This window comes from Eulemur rufifrons, chromosome 8, assembly GCF_041146395.1.
Source record: "Eulemur rufifrons isolate Redbay chromosome 8, OSU_ERuf_1, whole genome shotgun sequence".
Classification (NCBI taxonomy): Eukaryota; Metazoa; Chordata; class Mammalia; order Primates; family Lemuridae; genus Eulemur; species Eulemur rufifrons.
The window spans coordinates 498,888-521,808 of NC_090990.1; the positions used below are offsets into that span (position 1 = coordinate 498,888).

General features: G+C 64.1%; 1 protein-coding gene across 1 annotated transcript in view; it reads left to right on the forward strand.

The window, feature by feature from the left end:
* The first annotated feature begins 3,590 nt into the window (after positions 1 to 3,590).
* Positions 3,591 to 22,921, forward strand: part of PRDM16 (PR/SET domain 16) — a 212,621-nt gene continuing 193,290 nt past the window's right edge. The window contains exons 1-3 of the mRNA XM_069477528.1: positions 3,591 to 3,654; positions 4,392 to 4,541; positions 5,127 to 5,452. Coding sequence (XP_069333629.1) covers positions 3,591 to 3,654; positions 4,392 to 4,541; positions 5,127 to 5,452 — 540 coding nt within the window. The remainder of the gene's footprint in view (positions 3,655 to 4,391; positions 4,542 to 5,126; positions 5,453 to 22,921) is intronic.

Below are 22,921 nucleotides of genomic sequence, written 5' to 3' on the forward strand. Positions count from 1 at the left end.
GTGGTGATCTGGCACAACCTCTGCTGGTGACAGGGAGGTTCCCAAAGCCCAGAGAGTTAAGGACGAGCTGGACCCCAGGAATGGAGGATGGGGAACGCCGGCTGCACCCTCTTCTCTGGGTGCCTCCTCCTCAGCCCCAGCCCCTCCCCGGCCACTGCCGCACTGGTTTTCCCCAGCACGATAAAGAAATTAACCGATGACAAAGTGCTGGGGGTTTACAGCCTGGAGTTATCAGCCCCGGGAATTTCTCTCTCCACCCAAGACTCTTGGCCTGAGGGTTTCTAGAATCCGAGACTTAAGGCAGTGCATGGGCAGCGGGTCGGCTGTGCCTCGGGGCTGCTGGGGCCTCTCTGGTCCCCACACTCCGGCCTTGCTTGTTTCACCTTTTTAAAGCGGCTCCTCCCTCCCCCGGGCCAGGGCGAGCTCTTCCAGCCAGACGGGACCACGAAGTGTGTTTTCCCGCAGACTGGCAGCACCGTCACGCCTCGGTGCGCACAGGTAGAGCAGGCAGCCGTTGTTGTTTGAAGTGGGCGCTCTGTCACTGAGATTGTCACCGGGTCACCGCCGATGCACACGCAGGTGTCAGAAACAGCGGGGAGGCCCCTTCGTCCGCCCAGTGGCTCTTGTCTCGCGGGTGTGGGAGAGGCCGGCTGGCTGGTGCTCACGTGTGTCCCTTTCATTCTGTGTCCCTGGGGGTCCTCACCTCCCCACGCTCAGGGCACAGAGCCGTTCCAGCCCTGGTGACAGTCCCCCACACTGCGCAAAGCGCTGTCTTTTCTGTCCCTGACGGTGGCCACTTGGCTGGTCCCTGTCCCCTTGGGTTGGCTTCTTGCTCCCAAGGGTGGCCCTGCAGGTGCCAGACAGCGCCTCTCGGGCCACGGTGCGAAAGATGGGGAGGCGGGAGCTTGGGGGCTGCTGCCCCGCAGGCTGGGATGGCTGCGCCCCGTGGGCTGGAGGGGGCCAGGCGGCATCGTCCTGTAGCAGGTGCTGGCGTCCTGGGAGGGCAGTGGGCCTGAGAGGTGGGTCTGAGCTCCTGGAGGGAGGCGCAGGCTCTGGCCCGTGGTGGCCCTGTGGACAGGTGTGTGTACCTGGCTGGGCCGGGTCCCACAGGGCCACCCAGGGTGACGGCCCAGGCCAGTGTCAGGATGCTCCGGGGAACCCTGGCGGGGCCTGGACCAGGCGCTGGCTGAGTGGGCTAAGGGGCAGCCTAGCAATGCCCGCTGCCTCGTGCTCAAAGAAGGAAGGCAAGTGGGTCCCTCGCTTCGGCCCTTCACCTCGCAGATGGGCAGAAGGCAGCGGCGTCTCCTCACTCAGGGGCCGCGTGGCGGCCGGGTCTGCAGGGGTTGCCTTGCCCGTCCCCTCCGCGTGCACGCCCAGCCACACCCAGACACCCACCACCGCCCCTGTGTTTTCTTGCCGCGGTGGGACCTGCGGGTCTAATGGCTTCTCCTCAAAACCTCACTACGCAATGCGGGGGAACTGCAGCAAAGCAGGTGTCGAGGCAGAAACGTCCCCTCCCTCCCGCTGGCCGAGATCGAGGCTTAAACCTGCCCGTCCCGCTAACAGCAGCCACGAGCTCGGGCTTCGGGGAAGCGGCCGGTGGGCTTCATGCCACTAATAACTGCCCTTGAGGGTGGACAGGCAGGGAGGGACCCCCTGCTGGCTGTGTGGCTGAACACAGTGCTCCTGATTGTGGCCTCTTCTCTCTCTCTCTTGACCCCAAAATCCTGGCCATAGGTTTGCTTTTGAAATGTGGCTCTCCGAGGAGACGGTGGGGGTAGCTCCTGTTCAGGGATTCTGTCCTACTTCCTGGGTGAGAGGGAGCAGAAGTGTCCCCTTGTGAGGCCACAAGAGACTCAGCCCTAAACCAGGGTTGGGGGAGCTGAGGCTGGGCAAGGGGCTGAGGACACCATAGCTCCCAGCGGGTCCGTCCGTCCCGGCCCGGGAGCAGCAGGTCTCTTCACGTCTCTGACCTGTATCATGAGACCAAACGACAAGCGCACGTAGGTGGACCTGTGTGTGACAAGACTCCAGAAGGGGTCTCGGCACAAAGTTCACCAAGAACGGACTTGGCTGGGACCCGGCACCAGCAGCAGGTGCTTCCTGGGCCCGCGTGGTGGCCTTGGCCAAGGCACAGGGTGGCTCAGCTCAGCTGCTGGCCGAGTCCGGGTGCTTTCTCCTCCTGCTGCTCCTGGCACCCTCCTCTCCTTGCTTTTATCGTTTTGGTAGGTGTCCCCAAAGAAATTTTAGGAATAATGGCCTCTGTCCTGACCCCTAGAATGACACCCCTGCAAAACTCAAAGGGCGCCAGGTCTCCAACAAGCCAGTGCACACTGTTGCCCAGCCTGTGTCCAAAGTCATGAAAAGCTCACGGTCCTGGCGCTGTATTCTGACCTTCGAGAGGGCGCCAGCCAAAACGCACCTGCTGCCATGAGGCCTGGGTGGCAGGGCCCGGGCGCCGGGCGAGAGGACGCCACTTCCAGAGCGAGCCCGTCCGCAGGCAGAGGGGCCCGCCGTCCCCAAGGGCGTCCCGGCTGGAGCACGTGCCTTTGGGGGCTGAGCTTTAAACCCCACATCTCTGGGCTCCCCATGGACCCTGGGGAGCCTCGAGATTTGTGTGGGGCCCCCCTGGAGCCTCCCAGCAGGCTCTGCTTTCTCCAGAGCATTTGGGGCTACTCCGTGCATCCCATTTTCTCAAAATGTCTTCTGCATACCACCTAGCCCACCTCTCACCCACTGTTGAACAAAGAGATCTCCCCACCCCCCCAATCCTCCAAAGCAGGGGGGCAGCAGGATGGAGATCCGGGTCTTTCCTGGAGGCTGCAGGCAATCGCTTAACCCCTGTGACCGCCGGGGGCCGGGAGGCCGGGGCCCGCGGCGCGGACCTGCCTTTAATCAGCAGGAAGCACCACCTCTCGCCTGCGCTGCTGCGCGGCCAGCAAATTACACAGCCCTTCGAGCGCTGATTTTCCTCCAGTGGGTGAAGGGTTTGGGGAAGCAGAATTCAAACAGAGAAAGAAAATGTTTTTAAAAGGAGCCCCTGGCTGAAGACGCGCTTGGGCTCTAGCAGGACTCAGAAGTGGCCGGGCGCTGCTCCCCGGCCGCCCCGAGGGCAGAGGCGCCGACCCTGGCGCTAAGGGCGGCATCGTGGGCCCTCGGCTTCTTCCGCCCTGACTTTGCACCCCCAGCTCCGCAGCTCCCCGTTCCCATAACAAGGCGGCGAGTTAACGCCCCTCCCAGTTCACCTTCATTCCCGCACAGTCGTGGGGAGGTTTGGGGCGGGGAGCAGGTTCCTTTCAAACCTAGACAAGCGCAGGTCTCTGGGGTGGAGGGAGCAGCAGGGGCAGCTCTGTCGCTGCCTCTCTGAGAGGATCCTATGAGTCAGTCAGAAAGGAACCGTCGCCACTTAAAACGCAATAATTACTCCTGCGAAGGCTGCTAAGTTAAATAAGTGTTGTCCCCGGGACTTCTTCCCCCCAGACTTTGGTTTCTTTTGAAAGAAAACATCTTGTTACTTCTCGCGCTGATCCGCGGGCGGCAGCCTGAGGAATCGGAAGCCGTTTTTCTTGTGCCTGGAAGTTCTCGTCTCCATGGAGGCGTCTCTCCCCCAGCGGCAGCAGGAGCGCGGGGGGCCCGAGGGGGCCGGGACACAAGGCCCAGAAGGACCCGGCCGGTCACTTTCATGGGTGTTCGACCCAGCAGCAGAAGGGGGGTTGGGCGGAAAGCTCTAGATGGGAGCAGGAGGCGCTGGGTGACTCGGCCACCCCCGCCCCGCCTGTTCCTCCCTCTTTTCTGCCCTTTTTAACGTTATCCAGGTGACATTCACTCACATCACACCAAAAGTGACCATTTTAAAGTGAGCACTTTGGTGGCGTGTAGCCCACTCCCCGTGTCCTGCAACCGCCACCTCTGTCTGGCGCCGGGACACTCCACCACCCGCACAGAGACCCCGCACCACAGCAGCCCCTGCCTGCTCCCCCACCCGGCCCTGCCACCTCCACTCTGCGACCCGTCTGCCGGGATTTGCCGACTCCGGGCATTTTGCAGAAACAGAATCACACGGTGTGTGGCCTTGTGTGTGCGGCTTCGTCCCCAGACGTCACGTGTCTGGCTCACCCTGGTCGTAGCAGGTGTCAGAGCTTGGTTCCGTCCCAGGCAGGATGACGCGATTCTCTTGTTTGGACTTGACACCACTTGTTTATCTTTGCGTCGCTGATGGACACGTGGCTGCTTCCACCTTTTGCTGACTGCGAATATTCACCTGTCGTTGTCCCCGTGCGGGGCTTTGGGGTGGAGGCCTAAGGGCGCAGTTGCTTTCCCTGCGGTCTGACCCTGTCCTCGCCCTCCCGTCCCCGCCCTGTGCCGCACGCTGCCCTCTGGTGTGGTTCCAGGCCACGCTACTGTGGCACCAGACTTCTCAGGACAGACCCCAAGGAAGACCCGTCCCAAAGCAGCGAGCTGGGGACCCTTCGCTCAGTCCGGTGACCTGCAGCCCCGAGAGTCCCATATTCACACCTCAATAGGCCTGTTCCGAGCCCTCCGTGAGGTTACAGGGAACTTCCAAGAACCCTCCCCAAGCCCAGGGCGGCCCCAGAGCCCCCTCAGTGGTGCCCAGAGAGGCCCGGGCGCAGGGCAGTAGCTCTGGGCCAATTTCACAATTTAGTGGCCCAAATTCCAAGTGCTCCTAAGAACATAGGACGTTGCTCTGTTCCCTGATCTCTGAGGCCACAGGTGAGAATGGGACAGCTCGGGAGCAAGTGTGTCACCACCGGCCCGGGCCGCCTGTGAGGTCCAGGCAGCTCCTTCCCTGTTCTGAAGCAGGACCCGTCCGCGTGTCCCTGGGTAGCTGCAGGGCCCGTGGGGAGGCCCAGGCTGTGCCACCCCGTTACAAACATGGGTCCCTCGAGGAGCCTGCCGGGATCTCATCCTCGGGGGCCTCTGGCATCCGGGGAGGGTGCTTGGCGCGGGGTGGAGCAGAGGCGGCATCTCCCAGGCGGGGTTGGCAGCCGGGGGCCTTCTGGGCCTCTGTGCACTCTCGGTCCCCGCAGGGCCCTGTCCCAGGTGGTCCCTGAGCTGCACACGAGCGGGGGTTGCTACAGAGGCTGACACTGCATTGTCTCCTTCAGGTGACGGTGACGTTGTAAATAACATGTATGAGCCCGACCCGGATCTGCTGGCCGGCCACAGTGCTGAGGACGAGACTGAGGACAGTGTCATGTCTCCCGTCCCCACCAGCGAGGACTTCACCCCCAAGGAGGGCTCACCCTACGAGGCCCCGGTCTACATTCCTGAAGACATTCCAGTCCCACCAGACTTCGAGCTCCGAGAGTCCTCCGTCCCCGGGGCCGGCCTGGGCATCTGGGCCAGGCGGAAGCTGGAGGTCGGGGAGCGGTTTGGCCCCTTCCTGGTGGCGCCGCGGGCCGCGCTGAAGGAGACAGACTTCGGATGGGAGGTGAGCGCTGCGTCTGGGCGTGGCTGGTCACTGCCATGTGTCCGTGTTCAGTCTGTGCATGAAGCCACTGCCCCGGGCGGGGGGCTCGGTGGGGGGAGCGTTCACATGTCCCACGTCCCAGCTTATTCTGTCCCGCAGCTCGCGTGCCGGGGCTCAGAAAGCATCAGGGGTCTGCGGGGGTGCCTGTGGGCCCCCCAGGCTGAGCCTGTTCTCTGCCCAGAAACGTGTCTCTATGAGCTCGTGTCTTAATGGGACGTCCGAGAGCAGGCGGTTTCCCTCCGGCTTCACTGCCGGGGACGGCCCACAAAACGTGCCCGGCGGCCACGCTGCCGCAGACGCCCCGTGCGCACGGATGCCCAGGCCTCTGCCCAGCGTCCCGGTCAGCGAGCCGCTCAGAGGAGCCCCTGCTTCGAGGTTAGGGACACGAGCCCCGTCCTGCCAGGAAGGGACGTCTTGCTGTTTAAATGTCCTGGCTGTGGCCTGGCCGGCCCCGAGGGTTCTGGAGCGCACGTGCTGGACCTGCCACGGGGTCAGGAGCGGGGTGAGGCAGGTGAGAGGGCGCCGACACCTCCAAAGGTGCTCCTGGGCCGGCTCCGAGCTGGGTAGTCCGTGCGCAGGCCACGAGACTCACTGGGCCCAGATTTTGGAGGCTGTCGAGGTGGTCTCATGCCTGGTCTCGCGGGGACCAAGAGCCCCATAGAACACACATCCCCGCAGGCCCTGGCCAGCCCCATAGGCCAATCGTTGGCGGTATTTTTGGCAGAAGCCCTGCCTGGACGGAAGACAGGAAAGCAAACCCAGACCCCTGCTGGGGATTCACCCCCCCCCCGCCCCAGAGTGCTGAGTGAGACGTCAGTTCTAGGATGGCAGAGGGGAACCCCGCATGGCCAGGCAGCTGGGTCCCCAGTGGCAAGGGATACGGTGGGGCAGGGGTCTTGCATCTTGTTCCACGACCTCTCCTAACCTCTCTTTGGCTTTGGAAAGTTCCCAAACTGTTCTGTGCCTCAGTTTCCTGGGCAGAGCGAGGGAAGAACTCGGGCCTGCGTTTTCTCGCCTGCGAGATGCATTGTTGTCTCTCCACATTGCACTTGCTGTAGAAATCGCTCCCTGGAGACACGGGGTACACAGGCGCCCCCGAGCACCCTTGGTGGCTCTCGTGGCCCCAGCAGCCCTGAGCGCCTTCTCTGGGGCCACCACACTTGCAGCCCTGGCCAAGGACGCCGAGGCTGCCTGGATGGGCCACGCACACGGCAGGGGTCAGAGGCCGCCACATCTCACAGAGTGGAGGGTGACGGTCCCTCCTCAAGGAGAGGCTGGGGTCCCAGCGGGGTCCCACAGCCGGATGGAGTGAGGTTCCCGGTAGCTCCCGGGGTTGTGTGTGGCTCCTTGTCACAGACACAGGGGACACAGGAGCTTTTGCCTGAGCATCAGCGTAAAGCCTCACACCGCAGAGAACTGTGAAGGGACAAAGGGCAGGCGCATGGGAGCCACCATCGTCCCACACGGTGGGAGCCGCAGCCCGGCGAGCTGCTGCGCGTGAGCTGGCTGTCCCCTGCCGTCCAGAGGCGGTGGGGGAGCGGGTGGGGCTCGGCCGGGTCACCTTCAGGACCGGCTGGCCGGGGCCCAGGGAACACCGGAGGCTGGAGGGGGAGAGAGCCGGGTCACAGCCCTCCACGGGCATGTCACGTGCTGCTCCGTGGCCCAGAGGGCCCTCGTCAGGAAACGTGCCCGTGAGCGCCGTGGCTGAGTGGAGCTGGCTGTGGCGGGGTGGCCGTCGCCCTCCCCCCGGGCTGCGCGGGAGAGGAATGTGAGCGTGTTTGCCTGGCGCTCTCAGAAGGGCCCGGACTGTTTAACTAGTAGGTGGCGCTTGGACGGCGGAGGGTAAACGGGCCCTGCAGGTAGCACTCCGCGTGACCTTGAGGTGACTTTGTTCTTGTCTGCTCCGATACAAGTTTCTGTTTGCTTTCATTTTTTTATTTATTGTTTCAAGAAATCGCCCGTATCACGGTGGCCCGCCTGGTGCCAGGCCGGTGGGGCCACGCGGCCCGCCCGCGCTGTTGACTTTGCGACATTATTTATTCTCCGCGGACGTGAGGGAACGCGCTCCCTCCGCGGGGCCGCCCATTTCTGCAGAGCGCTGTGTCCGCGGGGTGACCGAAGGGTCCTTTCATGCCGCGGCCTAGAAATACTGCGCTCGACCCGCCCGGCGCTATCTCGCTGGACCTTGTTTTCCTTGCGAGTTGGGGCACCAGTCGCCTGGTTCTGCGATGTGTCCCTGGGTTTTGCAGCCTCCCGTCGGGCCGGAGCGTGTGTGTCGGTGCCACCGAGAGCCAGCGCGGAGCTGGGCGGCAGCCACCGCGCCCCGCGCAGGAGGAAGAAGAGGAGCAGGGAAGCCCGAACCCTCGGGCACGGCCGCTTCTGCCTGAAATAAATGATGCCGCTCAAAGTGGCTTCTCCTAGCCCCAGAGGTCTCCGCTGGGGCTTTGGGGGCAGCCTTGCTGGAATGTTCCACACGTGTCCTGGAGCAGTTGGTTGCTGTTTCGCTTTGTGCTGTGGGTCCTTGAGGTGTGAATGGCGGATCAGGCAGAAGTGACCTGCAGGTGCCATCTTTGGGGCCTTGTCCTGGCCCTTGTCCTAACGTGGGTCTTGTCTTCCGACTGCTACGGACGGGGCCGTGATGGGGCCCAGACGCCAGGCCGGAGCCTCTGCCTGGCTCCAGACAGGAGGGGCCACCCGCCGACCCCCCCAGGGACCCCCAGGCCCCCCTCCCTGACACACGTGCTGCTCCTGCAGTGAGCTCAGCCCAGAGCAGGCCGGGATGCGGTGCCACAGGAACGCCAGTGCGCAGGGCCACGCCACAGGGCACCCGGGTGGGCCCAGGCAGGTCCCAGGGACGACACTTGCACAGGTGTCCCCTCACGACGGTCCCGACTTCTGTGTGTATAATTGTTCACTCTGACACTGGTCCTGGAGTTTCACGAATCAGAGTGATTCGACTTTGCTACAATTTATGCGATACTCATTTACCTGAAAGAACCAGCAAAGATGATGATAAAATCTGATCTGGATCCAGCAAGGTTTTGGTCGCCCCAGGGTGGCCGGGAGCTGGGTGTGGGGACCCCTCTGAGCTCCCGGGGGCAGTTGCTCCTGGGGGGCTGGGAATCGAATCTGCAGGGCTTAGACCAGAGGGGCCCTGCAGGCTGAGGACAGGCCACCCTCAGAGGACACGTTTGACATGACAGTCACACTGGTTATCTTACTGTCATTTAGGAATGTGGAAATCATCCTCCTCCCACTCTGAGGACAGTGTTCTTGCCTGGGGCACACGACTGACCTAGGGTGAGAAGGTCCCGTTTCCCTTCCTCTCTGTGACAAGAGACACGGTGTCCGGCACCTTGGCAGGCCTGGGCTGACCCGGGTGCCCTGTGGCGCCACGTCCCGGCCTGCTCTGGGCTGAGATCACTGCGGGAGCACCGAATGTGGCTTCAGGGGGACTCGCGACCGGAGTGAAAGTACTTCCCTCCCCGAGGGGGTGGGCGCTGACACGGATGACCCGTGACCTGGGGGACCGCGGGGTGGAGGGGTCGGGCATTCAGCACGTGAGGTGGCGGTGGCTTCGGCGTCCAGTCCTGGGCATCCTTCTCATGGGAACAGGTGCTCTGTTAGCGAAGCAGGAACTCGGGGTGTTTGGGACTGAGGTCCCCTCCCGGTTCCTTGCCGTAAGCCCTCTCCTCCCTCCGCACGGGCCGGGGGGCCGTCCCCTCCCTCCGCCCCACCTGCCTGTGGGAGAAATCCCCGTCTAACCCCTTTCCTGGGTGCCGGGCACACCAGGGCGGGACGCCCGCTGTCGGAAGGAAACACGCCCCATGTCAGGTGCTCCGGCCGGGACCTGGCGGTGTCTGTGCACAGACGTGGTCCCCGCTGGGGTGGGGTGGGGGTGCAGTCGGCAGGGGGGAGAGGGGGCACCGGGCCAGCCCCCCATCTGGACGAGGCTGCGTTTCTCCCCAGACATCACACCCGCCTGCGGACACCAGAGCCCACCTTCCGGAATAAATCACCCTGCGATGGTGTTTTCTTGCCCCGGGGGCTGCAAAAACAATGATTTTGATCATCTGCTGAGTAAATCATGACATTTATCATCACGCTGCTTATTTTGCTAATTAAGAGGTGGCTGCTGGTGACAGCCCGAGGGAGAGGCTCTGGAAGAGGCGCTGGGCGGCCGCCTGCCGCGGGCCGGCTGCAGCTGTGTGCCGGGGCCCTGTGGCCGGGAGGGGTCGGCCCGGACGCCAGCGCAGGGCCCGGGAGCAGCTTGTGGCTGAATCTGCCCGTCTGTCTCCTGCCCGCGGTCCCCGTGTCTCCCCAGACAGGCCCTCGTGGCTTTGCCGGTGCTCAGCCCGCAATCGGCGCGCGGCTGTCCTCTGCCGAACCACAGTCGTCTCCTCTGCCTGAGGAGCGGGTGGGGAATGTTAAGTGACCTGATGGGGTTTCAATTATGTGAGGAATTTACTCAAGTGGGCCGTCTCCTCCCCCGGCGCTAGCGACTGAATATTAATATACGTCTTCATTTGTTCAATCAACAAACGGCTGCGTCTGGCGCAGGCCCGTGGGAAGCTCGGGGGCTGCCAGGGAAACCGCCGGGGGCTTCGGCTGCCCTGGCTCTGCAGCTCTGGATACTGGGGGTCTCGGCGGGCGCCAGGGCCTGCCTCTCACCCCCATGGACCACGCACTTCCCTGCTAGCTGGGATGCCGGGCCCGGGGGGTGTCGGGGACCAAAGCCAGCCCAGCCCTGCATGCAGGATCTGAGGAATTTTAGTATGACCCGAAACATCCGCCGTGAAGAAAGGCGGGGGCTTGAGAGGAAGGAACATGTCTCCTGCCCGCACACGCGTGTCCCCCGAGCGTCTTTTAGGGAACCGGTGCTGTCTGCTCCCTGCCAGGGCGCGTGAGGAGCGGGGCCCCGAGGGGTAGGACCAGGATGCGGCCAGCCCCGCCGGGCTCTGCTCCGGGTAGCAGGGGGCAGCGCAGGGATGTCAGCCCCTGACCTCTCAGCCGAGTCCTCCGTGGCCCTTCAAGGCACCGGGAGGCGGCCGTGGAAAAGCCGCACCGAGAACCAGCTTCTCCAAGTCCCGGGGAGACACTCGAGGGCCCCCCAGCCAAGACCCAGTTCAGTCCGACGGCAGCAGGGAGGGGTGGCAGGTTCTCTGGAGAGTCCCTGAGGTGCGGCCAGGCCCGGGGGTGGGCGGGGGAGTCACACACACCCCTCACCACCAGCAGGTACTACCACGCTTGCCCCAGCATGGCCGTGCGTGAGGGTGCACACGTGGGGTCCTGGGGTGGGGGCATCCGTGTCGCTGCCCCACCTGGGCTCGGCAGCCTGGGGGGTGGCTCGGGGCACTCGCGTGTTGCCTGGTGGGGATGTTTCTTCTGGGAGTTCCGGCTGGATTTCTGAGCTGCAGGAGCCTGAGAGAAGCTTCCAGGCTCTGGTTAATTACCGGGCTCAGGGCGTTAGAGGAGACCGTAGGGGCCACCCTCCCCGCAGACCTGAGTATTCCCCCACTCGGGCGGCACATCCTGACCTGCTCAGGTCCAGATTGGGTGTCCCTTCTCAGGAGGGACTTGAGGGTGGCCAGGGGGCGGGAGATCACATTCAAGACCCCCCCTCTCCACAGTTTCCACCACGGCGGGTCCTGGTGCTGGGGCAGGAGCTGCACGAGGCCCCGCGTGTCCCGGGCGGGGACCAGGTTGCTGCCGTGGGTAGGTCAGAGCCGGGTGGAAATAGCACCTGCCTCCCTCCCAGGATGGAATTCTCTAGGCTCCTGGGAACGCGTCTCAATTCTCCTTAGTCGCTGTAGCAAAGTGGCCAACAAGATCAACCCAGAGGCAGACGCAGTGGCTGACACGTTGCCATAAAGACTTCGAAGCCCAGTGTGGTCATGAGCCAACAGCTGCGGACCCCGCGGGCCTGTTAGCAATGCAGAGTCCTGGCCCCTCCCGGAGGACGGGGTCCCCATGTGCATTTGAGCCAGATCCCGGGTGATTCGTGTGCACGGTGAAGTTTAGGAGGGACGGCCGGACAGTGAAGGCCCAGCCACTCGGTCAGCTCAGGAAGGGGCATCCGCGGGCCTTGTTGAAAGCTTGCGGGCCGCTACATGTTCCCTGGCGCTGAGAGGAACGAGCTGCCTTCTCCAGCTCCTGCCGGGGCCCAGTGGTGGGGCAGCCTCGCCCACCAGTGCCGGCTTTGCCATTCCCGGGAGACGGCCAGGCTGCCGCGGGCTCTGGGACTGAGGGAGGAGAAACCCTCCGGCAGCCGGAGGCTGGTGTGGACCCCAAATTGTCTGATTTGGCCACCAGCCTCTGTGGAAGCAGAGCTCGGGGTGCTTCCTCTGCGCCCCTGGAGCGTTGACAGCCACGGGGCACTTTTGGCCCCACCGAGCTCTGGGCGACCCGAGCCCCGGGCGGTGAGCGAGGAAGGCCGGCGGGAGAGCTCCTGAGAAGTGCGGCCGCCCAGCCTGGGGAGGAGGTGCCAACCGCCCCAGCCACGTCTGCGGGTCTGCGAGGGAAAGGTGCACGTCGGTCCCTCCCCGCACCCCCACCCCGCGTCTGTTTGTCCTGGAGGGTCAGGAACATCCCTCAGTCTTTCCTGAGCATCTGAGACCGTGGGCAGGGTGGAGGCCGTGGTCTCGCTGTGACTGCAGGGGGGTGTCACCCGGGGCAGGGTGGAGGCCGTGGTCTCACCTTGACTACAGGGGGGTGTCACCCGGGGCAGGGTGGAGGCCATGGTCTCACCTTGACTGCACGGGGGTGTCACCCGGGGCAGGGTGGAGGCGGTGGTCTCACCTTGACTACAGGGGGGTGTCACCCAGGGCAGGATCGAGGCCGTGGTCTCACCGTGACTGCACGGGGATGTCACCTGGGAGCATTGGAAATACAGGTGCCCGGGCCCACCCCAGGGATGTGGGGCTGTGGCCAGGTAGGGAACCAACTGCCCCATTTGCCCAAGAGCGTCCTGGTTTAAGACTGGAAATTCTGGCAAAGCGCCCTGAGCATAGGCTTATGAGAGCTTCCGGAAGATTCTAATCGACAGCCCGGGTCCAGAGCAGCGACCTGGAGACAAGAGGCAGTGTCCTTTCAGCCCCCTCACCTGCACCTGCACCAGGAGGCGGGAGCAGGATGCAGGCAGGCGAGGGTCAAAGGTCTCCCCTGGGGCACCTTCCAGCACGTTCGGCCCACCGGGCGCTGGGTGGGTGACTGTTATTTAGCAAGCATCGCCGAGGGCGTTAGTCACTCAGCTGCCTGTCTCAGTGCGGCGGGGGCCGTTGCTGCTCCCCCCGGGGCAGGGATCCCCTCTGGCCCCGCTGTGCCTCTCGCCCCGGAGCTGAGCGCTGCATGTGCCCTTGCCACCTGCCCTGGAGGGCGCCCGGCTCCTGGTGGCTCAGCTCTTAGGCCACTTTACGATGTTTTATCCTTTTAATTCCCACAGTGGGGAAGGGTCAGTGCCGCGGGCGGGGGCCGGGGGCCGGAGCCTGGGGAGGGAGCGCAGGGCAGGTCTGAGAACGGGAAGACTCCGTTCCCAGCGTCTGAGTCTCAGTCTAAAAGGCAGAACTCGCTCCCTGACCACCACTCCGTGGCCGAGAGACCCCGCAGTCCAGGGGAGCCCAGCCGGGAGGCTGGGGCGCCTCCGCCTGGGCAGTCGCACTCCGTCCCGGTGCCCGGGGGGTTTATGTGAGGCCAGGAGGCATCGCAGGGACTCTCCTCCCAGTAATTCTCTGAGTGTCTCTGTGGGGGTGCAGTTCACACACAGAAAGCGTCCCCACCGTTAGACAGGGCGCATGTGCCGCAGACAGCACAGCGGGGTGCTTAGGGACCCCGCTCGAGGGTTTGAAGGGAGACGGTGCCCTGCTGGGGTACAGCGGGGGCCGAGACGCACCCCTGTGGCCGGAGGTGCCCGGGACTCTGCCAGCCCCTGTCCCCAGGCGCAGCGGACAGCGCAGCTCAGGGTGGCGTCGTACACCCTCCTGTCTCTCCCAGGCACCGTGACATCAGGTCCAGACATTTTTAGCCCAAGAATGCCATGGAGCCCTGCACTATCTTCGGCCCAGCTCCGAGACGCGGGTATATAAGGAATTTCAGAAAAAAGGGAGAATGACTAAGAATACCTCCGATGGCCTCCTTCGCTTCCTTAAGGGGTAATAACTTGCAGAGGGCGCTTTCTTTAAATAGAGCTTCTGATTCACAAGCAAAAAAGGAAATAAATATTTTCTTTTCGTATTCGGGAGACATCCACGAATACCAGCTTCTTAAATGGTATTTTGCCCTCCGCGTCTCACACACCCAGTGACAGCAAAGCCCACCCTGCCTGGGGAGCCGTCTGCGTGTGACCCAGAGGTGACGCAGCGTCGGGTCCTCGGGAGAGGAGGGGACGACTTCTCAGGTTGCCAGCTTGGCCCCCCCAGCTCCCAAAAGCTGCCTGTGAGAACAGGGTGCCCGGTGCTCCCTTCCTGTCCCCGTCCCCGTCCCTGCCCCTCCTCTCTTCCTCAAGGAAAATGGCGGCTGTGCATTAAGGGAACCCAATAAGGGCCTGGAGGCCCTGCAGCCGAGCTGGGCGCGAGGAAAACCGCCTCCCAGGGCTCTGCTCTGGGCCACGGCCCTGCTCTGGGCCACGGCCCTGCTCTGGGCCACGGCCCTCGACAGCCTCTGTCCTCTCAGTGGCCCTCCCGGTGGTGACCAGGACCCGGCCACCCTCGTTTTGCCTGGAGGAAACCGAGGCTGAGGAGGCAGAAGGAACCGAGGTGGTCAGTGCGGGGACACCGCGGCCGGGGCCTGCTCAGTGCACTGTCGTCAGCGTGACTCCACCTCCCTCGCTCCCCGGAGCTGTGGCTTCCTATTTGCCAAGCAGGTCCCAGGCCCGGCGCCGTGGGCCGCAGCGGGGTCCGAGAGCGTCCGAGGGCCTGGCAGGGAGTTGTGTGCACCACCAGGGGCTGCTGATGGTACCAGAACTCTCCGGAGCCCAGAGAGAGTCGCCAGCCATACCAAAGTCCCGGGGTGCCCAGGGCCCAGCTGGGCCGGGGCCTGCAGAGGACCGAGGTGTATTCAGGCAGGAACCGCAGGGGCCCTGGCGCAGGCGGCCAGCCTGTGGGCCGCAGAGTTGAGACCCCCCCAATTCACAAGGGAATCTTTCCCACCTGCTCACCGCGGTGGTGGAGTCCCAGGGAGCCGTGGTTGTCACAGGGCTGTGCTGAAAACCCCCAGGGCCCTTTCGAAATGCAGATTCTTGGCCCCCCCTCTACCTATTGGATTAGAATTCCTGGGGTGGGGCCCGGGAATCTGCATTCCGGCAAGCACTTGCTGAGTGGCAGGTGGAGGACCCCCCTTTAGGGGAGAAGCCTCGAGAAAGGGCCTTGCCCCAAATTTCCCTCTCGGGAGCCCGAGAGGCTTTTCCTGCAGGTGCAGCCGAAACTTTCTTAACAGCCGACCTTGCCAGAGCCGGCGGGAGAGCGGGAGGTGGGGGCGGAGGAACCGCGGGCAAGGGGTGCTGAGGGTGCCAGGGGCAGCCTGGGGGCCCCTCCCTTGTCTGGGGTGGGGAGAGGGCTCCTCGTCGTTCCCGGGACCACCTGGGGTGTCACCGTCTTCTCCCCTGTTGTGCGAGCCCCCATGAGGGAAGTGTGACACAGGGCTGGCCGGGGCAGCTGGCAGGGTCCTGCCCTGTGTAAACATGTGCGTGGGCTGAGAGCAGGGCAGGTCCCACTTCTCCTATGTGCCCCCCGGCCGTCAGAGCAGCCCCCGGCCCCCCCTGGGCACTCGATCGGCACGACCCCCTGGTGACGTGCGGCCTGGTGTCCTCACGGAGCCCAGCAGGTGCGGCACAGACGAGACTCTGACTCTGCACCACAGCGAGGTCCCTGCGGGGTCGGTGAGCGGGCTTAGCCTCCTGCTGCCCGAAGGGTGGGCCACCCGCTCTGGCCTTCCCCCGGGGGCAGGAAGCAGCCGGGCACTAGGCTGGAGAGTCCGCAGTGTAGGTCATCCACACTCGAAATTTCAGTTCGAGCAACTTCCCAGCAGGGAGCAGGTTGGCCAGGGGTGGCCCCCGCGAGGGTGGGGCAGTGTGGGCCTGGCGGCTCCCTGGGGAGCCCCAGCATGGCCTGCCCACCCGCTCCTACGTGGCCCTCCCTCCCCATGGGGTCGGACGAGAGTCCCAGGCGTTCCAGGCCATAAAAGGTCCCCCTGGGTCATGGGACAAGGCGTGAACCGCGCTGCTCCGCAGGCCGGTGACGGGCAGCAGGTCAGCTTATCAGCGCTCCTCCCGCGGTGGGCATTCCTGTGGGCGGGCTGTCCCCAGGCTGGGAACTGCTCTCAGGGTGTCACGGGCACCTTGGCCTCAGCCAAAGACGAGGGTGACGCAGCCGCTCACAGGCCGCCCGGGGGCAGCAACCCAGGACAGCCCCCACCCGCGGGCAGACGCGGCTCAGGGCTGGCGCAGGCCCCTGTGTTCTCTGGGCCCTCGAGCTCTGTGACGAGGGTTTGCTCTGGTTTAAGGCAGCCACGTTGAGGGGAGCAGGTCAGCCTGGGGTGAGAGGTCAGTCTGAGCGCCTGGAAGAGGCCCTGCAGGGAAGGGCTGCAAGCCAGCGTCCTTGGTGTCACGGGGGGGTTGTTGCAGGTGGCCCTGGCCAGGCCTTTCTCGTCGTCTAAAACATGCATGAGCGAAATGGCCTAAAAGTGTTGATTTTCTGTCGGCCACTGGGATCCCCAACACGTGTGAGTTTTGGGGGGAGGTTGGCCCTGGTCCCCTGCGGGGGCCACGCTGGTTCCAAGCTCTCCGGGAGAGCTCAAGCCAGCTCCGGCCTGGCCCGTGTGGTCAGCACCCCGGTGCATCCCGGGGTGTGGCTTGGAGTGTGTCCCTCTGTCCCTGCCGTGGTGGGGGGGGTGCCAGGCTCCAGCGCAGCCACCTGCAGCGCCGTGCGTCCAGCCTGGGCCCCCGCCCAAGGCTACCTCCGGCGGCCGCGCGGGCAGGGCGGGATTACCAGCCCCAGCAGGGCCGCGGGAGCCGCCTCGCGGGCTTTCAGCCGTCCCTCTCTGGGCTAATGCCAGCTTAATTGTACATCCCATTGTGTTGTCTCTGTTCAATCATGTTCAAAAATACCTACATCCACTCCCGTCCCATTTAGATCTTTCTGAAGTCCATCTGGCTTATCAGCGCCGTAATTTCACGAGCAGAGCTAAGATTTCTGCCATTTAGGCCCCAGGCATTGTCTGTCGCGGCGGCAGCTGAGATAAACCCTCACCCAGAACAAAGTCGAAGTGACCTTTTACAAGTAGAGCGGCCTTGTTTCCCTCCAGACTAATTTATCAGCCTTCGTTCCAGCCCCAGCGCGCAGCGGAGGCTCCGGGGAGCGCCGTGCGGGGTGGGGCGGAGGGGGATTAGGCTGCCGGCGGCTCCTCCTTCCCCACAGGCACCTCTGGATCTTCTGGCCGGGAGCCGCAAGGGGCCAGGGGACACCAGGAGCCCGGCCGGCTTGGGCACAGGGAGACCCAGCCAGGGCTTCACCGCAGCGGGTGGAGCCCTCGGGCCTCAGAGCCTGGGACGGGTGGCCCAGCCCCTCCCAGCCCCGTCAGTGTGAAAGTCACCCCCGTGTGAAGAGTGGTCCAGACTGGAGCAAGTGACAATGACCCTAACAGGCCCCACGCCCTGCTGTCCTGTCTGCCGAGCTGCAGATACCAGCCCCGTGCGTGTGCAGAGCCCCTGGCCGGCTCTGTCCTCCCTCCCTGCCCACTGCAGGGACCAGGGTCGCTTGGGCCAGCCAGGGGCTCGTTTCTAGAAGGTTCCAGGTGCCCTGGCTACTGGAGCTTGATTCACAGGGAACTGCTGAGCGTGGCGGCGTGGACTTTGATCACCTCGTGCGCAGGAAGAATCGCGGGGCCTGGAGTGAGGCTCCTCAGCCAGGTGCTCGGCGGGACAGGAACCCCAGGGCTCTCCCCGTCCCCTACGGCCCCTGTGCCACCTGCCCCACGATGTCTTCTCAGGGACCACGGTGGACCCCTCCTCGGGCCTGAGCTCTCAGGGGTGACTCTGGGTGCAAGGCTGGAGCGCTGCAGCCCTCGCCTTGGAAGCCAGCTCAGCCGGGACCCCAGGGCAGGGAAGCGGTGTCTTCTCTCTTCCCCCGCCCAGGAAGCTCAGCAGAGCCGGCGTCCCAGGGCCCAGCAGGCGAAGGGGAGTGCGCGTCCCTCGGGCAGACAGCAGGCTCTGGGGCCTCAGACTGGCTCCCCGACTACAGATGGATCCGTCTGGACTCAATCTCGAGGCAGAGGCTGAGGGCTCCCCTCTCTTTCCAGTGGACACCTCCCCCAAACCCCCATACCCGAGTGTCCCAGCGACGACTGCCCAGGGGCACAGGAGGCGGAGATGTCATCACAGCAACTGAGTCAGGGGCCTGGGGAAGGCGCTGGGGGCCTGGCCTGCAGCACCCACGGATGCCACCGTGGACTCCAGCTGGAGCTGCACCCGCAGAAAGCCGTGGGCTCCACCAAGGCCCTTGGCTGGGGCTTCCCTTTAGGCCTAAGGTGAATTTAAAAAAGATCTTAAAGTCCTCTGTGATCTGAAGGACAGCGTGGGAAACGCTGAGTGTGCCTGGCTCTCCCCGGAATGCAGCAGTTGGGGTGCATGTCCTGGCCTCAGCCCGCCTGGCCGGGGCTCAGGGAAGGGACATCCCCAAGGGAGCAAACTCGTGACCGTCACATGTCATGTCCGTTCCCTTGACCTCAGCGTTGTCCTGGGAGATGCTGCCTGTCGGCTTGGCCCAGAGCTCCAGGCCTGCCGGGGGTGGAGAGTAAGAGCTGAGCAGGGGGGAGGGGAGGGAGGAGGAGGAGGAGGAAGAGGAGGAAGAGGAAGAGGAGGAGGAAAAGCAGGAGGAGGAAGAGGAAGAAGAGGAAGAGGAGGAGGAGGAGGAGGAAGACGGAGGACAGGGATGGAAGGGTTTGTTTTGCACTTTGAGAAAAGCCTCCGAGCTGTTGTGTTACCGTGGCAGCTGCCGGGCAGAAGGAAGACACACTTCCCTCGTCCGTGAAATCCGCAGCGTGGCGGGAGGCTGCAATGTGCTGACCTGAACGCTCGCACGGGGACGGTCAGAGTGCGACGCCCGCAGCTGAGGTGGGACCTCCAGGGCGCGAAGGGTCGGCCTAACCGTCCAGGAATTCGACCCAGAGGGGCCCAGCCTTTGTCCTGGTGAGGTGTTGGGGCCGGCGGACCCCGCTCTGCCCTGGGCCCAGAGGGACGTGCCCTGGTGAGGTCTGGCCCCTCAGTCGTCACCAGGAGGTGCTGAGTCCCCGTGAGGGTGGCTCGGAGCTGGCCTGGAAGGGACCTGTCCACCTGAGGGTGGCCTTGGGGCTGGGAGTCTCTGCACATCCCCTGATGACACCGAGGCCCCTTCCAGCACCGCGAGGTGGACCTCCCGCTTGGACGTGGGACGCATCTCCAGCTGGAGCTGGCTGGGGTCGCGTCCTCCTCCTCCCTGCTCACTTCTGTCCCTGCTCCCAGCTGGGCAACCCACCCTCTTGCACATGCGGAATCCCATCCGAGGACACACGGAGCACAGAGGGTTCTCCACCCTCTGCGTTGCCTCCACGTGGAGCCTTCGGCAGAGTCCGGCTCCTGCAACGCTCTCGCTGGACGCCTGGGGAGGTGCAGGAACCGCCAAGGTGCTCTGGGAGCCAGGTGGCCGCCACAGTGACCTTTGCGAGTTCACACTGTACGGCGGCTTTGGAGGAGACAGGGCTAGGGGAAAATGCGTTGAAGGAGTAACGAAAACTCTCTGAATACAACGCAAATGTCCGGGCCGGGAGGAGGTCCCCTCCTGCGTCAGGTGCTGGGGAGGTGGGCTTAGCGCCCACGCGGGCGACGGGCACAGGAACTTGCCCTCTCACAGCTCCGGGGACAGAAGCCCGAGGCCCAGGCGTCAGCAGCGCTGGCTCCCGCCACAGCCCTGGGAGGAGGACTCGTCCCTGACCCTCTGACTCTGGTGGTCTGTAGAAATCTCCGCGTGGCTGGGCAGACGTAGCGCCCTGAGATCTCCGCCTTCGTCTCTGCGTGGGCCTCTCCCCGTGTGTGTGTCTGTGTCCACACCCCCTCTCTGTGAGGACACCGGTCGTACTGGAGTGGCCCCACCTGTCCTGACTCAACCAACCTCACCCACAGAGCCCCTGTTTCCAAACGAGGCCACGCTGCAGGCGATGGCAGTGGGGCTTGGACAGCTGCATCTGAGGGGACACAAGTCAGCCCGTAACAGACGCCTTAGAGACCACCCCAGGTGCTGTAGGTGACAGAGAGGGTGCCAGTCCACACCTGGTCCCAGGTGTCCCTTAGAGACCACCCCAGGTGCTGTAGGTGACAGAGAGGGTGCCGGTCCACACCTGGTCCCAGGTGTCCCTTAGAGACCACCCCAGGTGCTGTAGGTGACAGAGAGGGTGCCGGTCCACACCTGGTCCCAGGTGTCCCTTAGAGACCACCCCAGGTGCTGTAGGTGACAGAGAGGGTGCCGGTCCACACCTGGTCCCAGGTGTCCCTTAGAGACCACCCCAGGGTCTGTAGGTGACAGAGAGGGTGCCGGTCCACACCTGGTCCCAGGTGTCCCTTAGAGACCACCCCAGGTGCTGTAGGTGACAGAGAGGGTGCCGGTCCACACCTGGTCCCAGTGTCCCTGTGTCCAGTGCTGTACCTGGATCAGGGAGTGAGGAGTGAAGACGGGGGTGGTGTAGATTCAGGGCAGGCGCCAGCCTGGGTCTCAGCAGTCAGGTGCGTTTGCAGGGTTGGCATTTTCAGCCAGTTCCCATATTTTCCATTTGAGGACATTGCTGAAATAAACACGAGATGGACAGGGTCCCTGGCAGACACGGGTTTATCCACGCCCCGTGGCGTGTGGGCAGGGAGCCCTCAACAGAGGAACCGTGTGCGGGGTGGGGGCGGGACGCCACGGCCCTGGCTTTTCAAACTTCTCTGGGCGGGAACAGCTGGTTTGGGGAGAAAATGACGTGGTGTGGACGCACTTCAGGGCGGAAGTGCCCTCCTGTCACTGCGGTCACCACCCAGAGTGTCTGCCAGTCCACGGCCACGGCTGGGAGCAGAGCGCCCTCGAAGGCCCTTGGCCGTGTACTTCAACAGGGAAATGGTTAAAACGTGGGGGGGTGGGCAGGAAAGGAGGTGGGGAGGAGCAAGCCGGGCGGAAGCCTGGGTCCCCAGCGTGGGGGCCGCGCGGGGACAATGTGCTCCCAGGCAGGTGGATTGTCAGAGCTCCCAGGCTTGAGCCGGCGTCAGAGCCCCAACGCGGCGGGAGGGAGAGTGGGATGAGGGCCAGGTACACCGCGCCGTGGAGAGCCCGGCCCCTCCTGGGGACAGGTCGCTGCTGCTTGGCCGTCAGGGCTTCGAGGAAGGGGACATGCGGCAGATGTAGGCCCCGAGGCTCCCGCGGCCTGTCCTGAGCTCCCGGGGCCCACGTGGCCGGAGCCCGCCGGGCAGGCTGCCCTCGGCACTGCGGCGGCCGTTCGAATCATGCCCAGAAAACTTTGAGATGAATCTGTGCCTCTGTGGCCAACTGCATAGGAAAGAAACATATCTCAGTGGTTGAATTAGAAAAGAATGTTATTGGAAGTAGCGATAAAATCCCATAAAATATAGAAATGGACCAACCAGAAACCTGAAAGTCAAAAAACAAACAAAAAACAGAAAGCAACCCCTGGGGCTGGGGAAACACAGGCGGCTGCATAAAAACATAAATACCGAGCGAAGTGCTATGCTCAGTAAATATTTGCTGAATTCATACATTAATTAATTTTCCAGATGAGATTTTCCTAATCCACTTTTTAAAGAAAATGAGGATTAAGAAGGGAGCGGAATCCGATTGTGGGGCCCGCGCGGTGGAGATGAAAGGATGTGGCGTGTGAGGTGTGGGCTGGGCGCTCCTGGGCGCGGCTGGACCCGGCCCCCGGCTGGCAGCACAAACTGCTGCAGCGGCTGGTGGAGTCGCAGCGCGGGCAGGGTGCCGGCTGCCCCCGCCACCTCCCGCCCTGCGAAGTGCACGCAGCGTGTGCTGGATCCAACCGCCAGATCTCCAGACCCTGTGCAGCTAGCCCTGTCCCAGGGGTCTGCAGGCCACAGGGGTCCCCGGCCCTGGCCTGACTCCAGGGCCTGGCAGAGGACGCAACCAGGCCAGCTCTGCCCTCGCAGCTGTCAGTGGTCGTTAGCTCTACCGGGCCATGACCCTGCGTTGGGTGGGGCTAACAACCCCCCCACATTCCCCGTTCCCTGTGGTCTCACGGAGGTGCCCCAATAAGCACTTTCGTCCCAGTTTTCTCAGCAAGGGCCCTTGTGCCAGGCCACAGGGCTGGTGGAACCCACTGCGGTAGAACCGGCACCCAGCCTGGGCCCACCGGCCCCCGCTGACCAGGGTTGGGGAACCCTTCCCTGGAGAGACCACTGGGTGGGCTGGGACCCGCCGTGGGCATGGACAAGCACGTTTATTTGCTGTGCACCAAAGGCGAAAGGGCAGCTCGAAGTCCCTCGAGGGCAGGGGGGTCCCAGGGGCGTCTCTGGCGAAGAAGTGTGAGCTCCGGGCAGGGTGAGCCCCTCTCAGAGCAACCAAGGTGCCGGAAAGCCCTTCATGAGCCCTGGAGAGGCCTGGTGTGTTGTTCAAAGACAGGCGCACGGTTCACCTTTCCTGCGGACCGTCAGTCTGTTTCTCTGAGCAGCAGTGAGGAAATCACCCCTGGGGAGGGGACGTGATTGGGGCGCAGGGAGGGGTCCCGGCACCTGATGAGATGCCGCTGCCTTTGCGAGGACCTGCAGAGCGCCGGCTTCGCTGAGTGGGTTTGAGACGCACTCAGCCCTTCCCGACTCTGCTTGCTCCCCCGGTGCTCACGCGCACGCCTCGCGCCCACCCCTGCACACGCCCCACGCCCAGGCTTCTCGGCCGGGACCTGCAGGGCCATGGCCTGAGCTGAGCAGGGAGCGAGGTCTGGACCAGCATCTCCTGAGACGCGGCCGAGCAGGAGCCAGGCGGGCTGGCAGGTGACGCAGCCCCCAGAGAGGGTCTAGCTGTCCCCACCACACCCGTGACTGGGGCTGGCCAAGGCTCCAGTTGTCCTCGGATACTGGTGGGCCCTGGACACCAGGGAGCTGCCACCTGCAGCACTGGGGGCAGAGGACGGGCTGGGCCAGGAAAGCTGCGTTTGGGACTCGGAGGGAAGGTGATCTGCCAGGAAGCGAGACCTCAGACGAGGGCCATAGGACCGCGTGACAGGCATAAGCGCAGCCGGCACCGGAGTACACAGAGGACACCAACCTGACCTGCATGTCCTGCCGCGGACCAGCCTCTGGGACACGGGGAAAGGCCACGGGGCCACGCGGGAGAGGACATGTGGCAGCTCAAGCCAGCCGGGAAGGACGTGCCCTGGGGGACGAGGCCCTCAGGACCCGCGTTCCTGCAG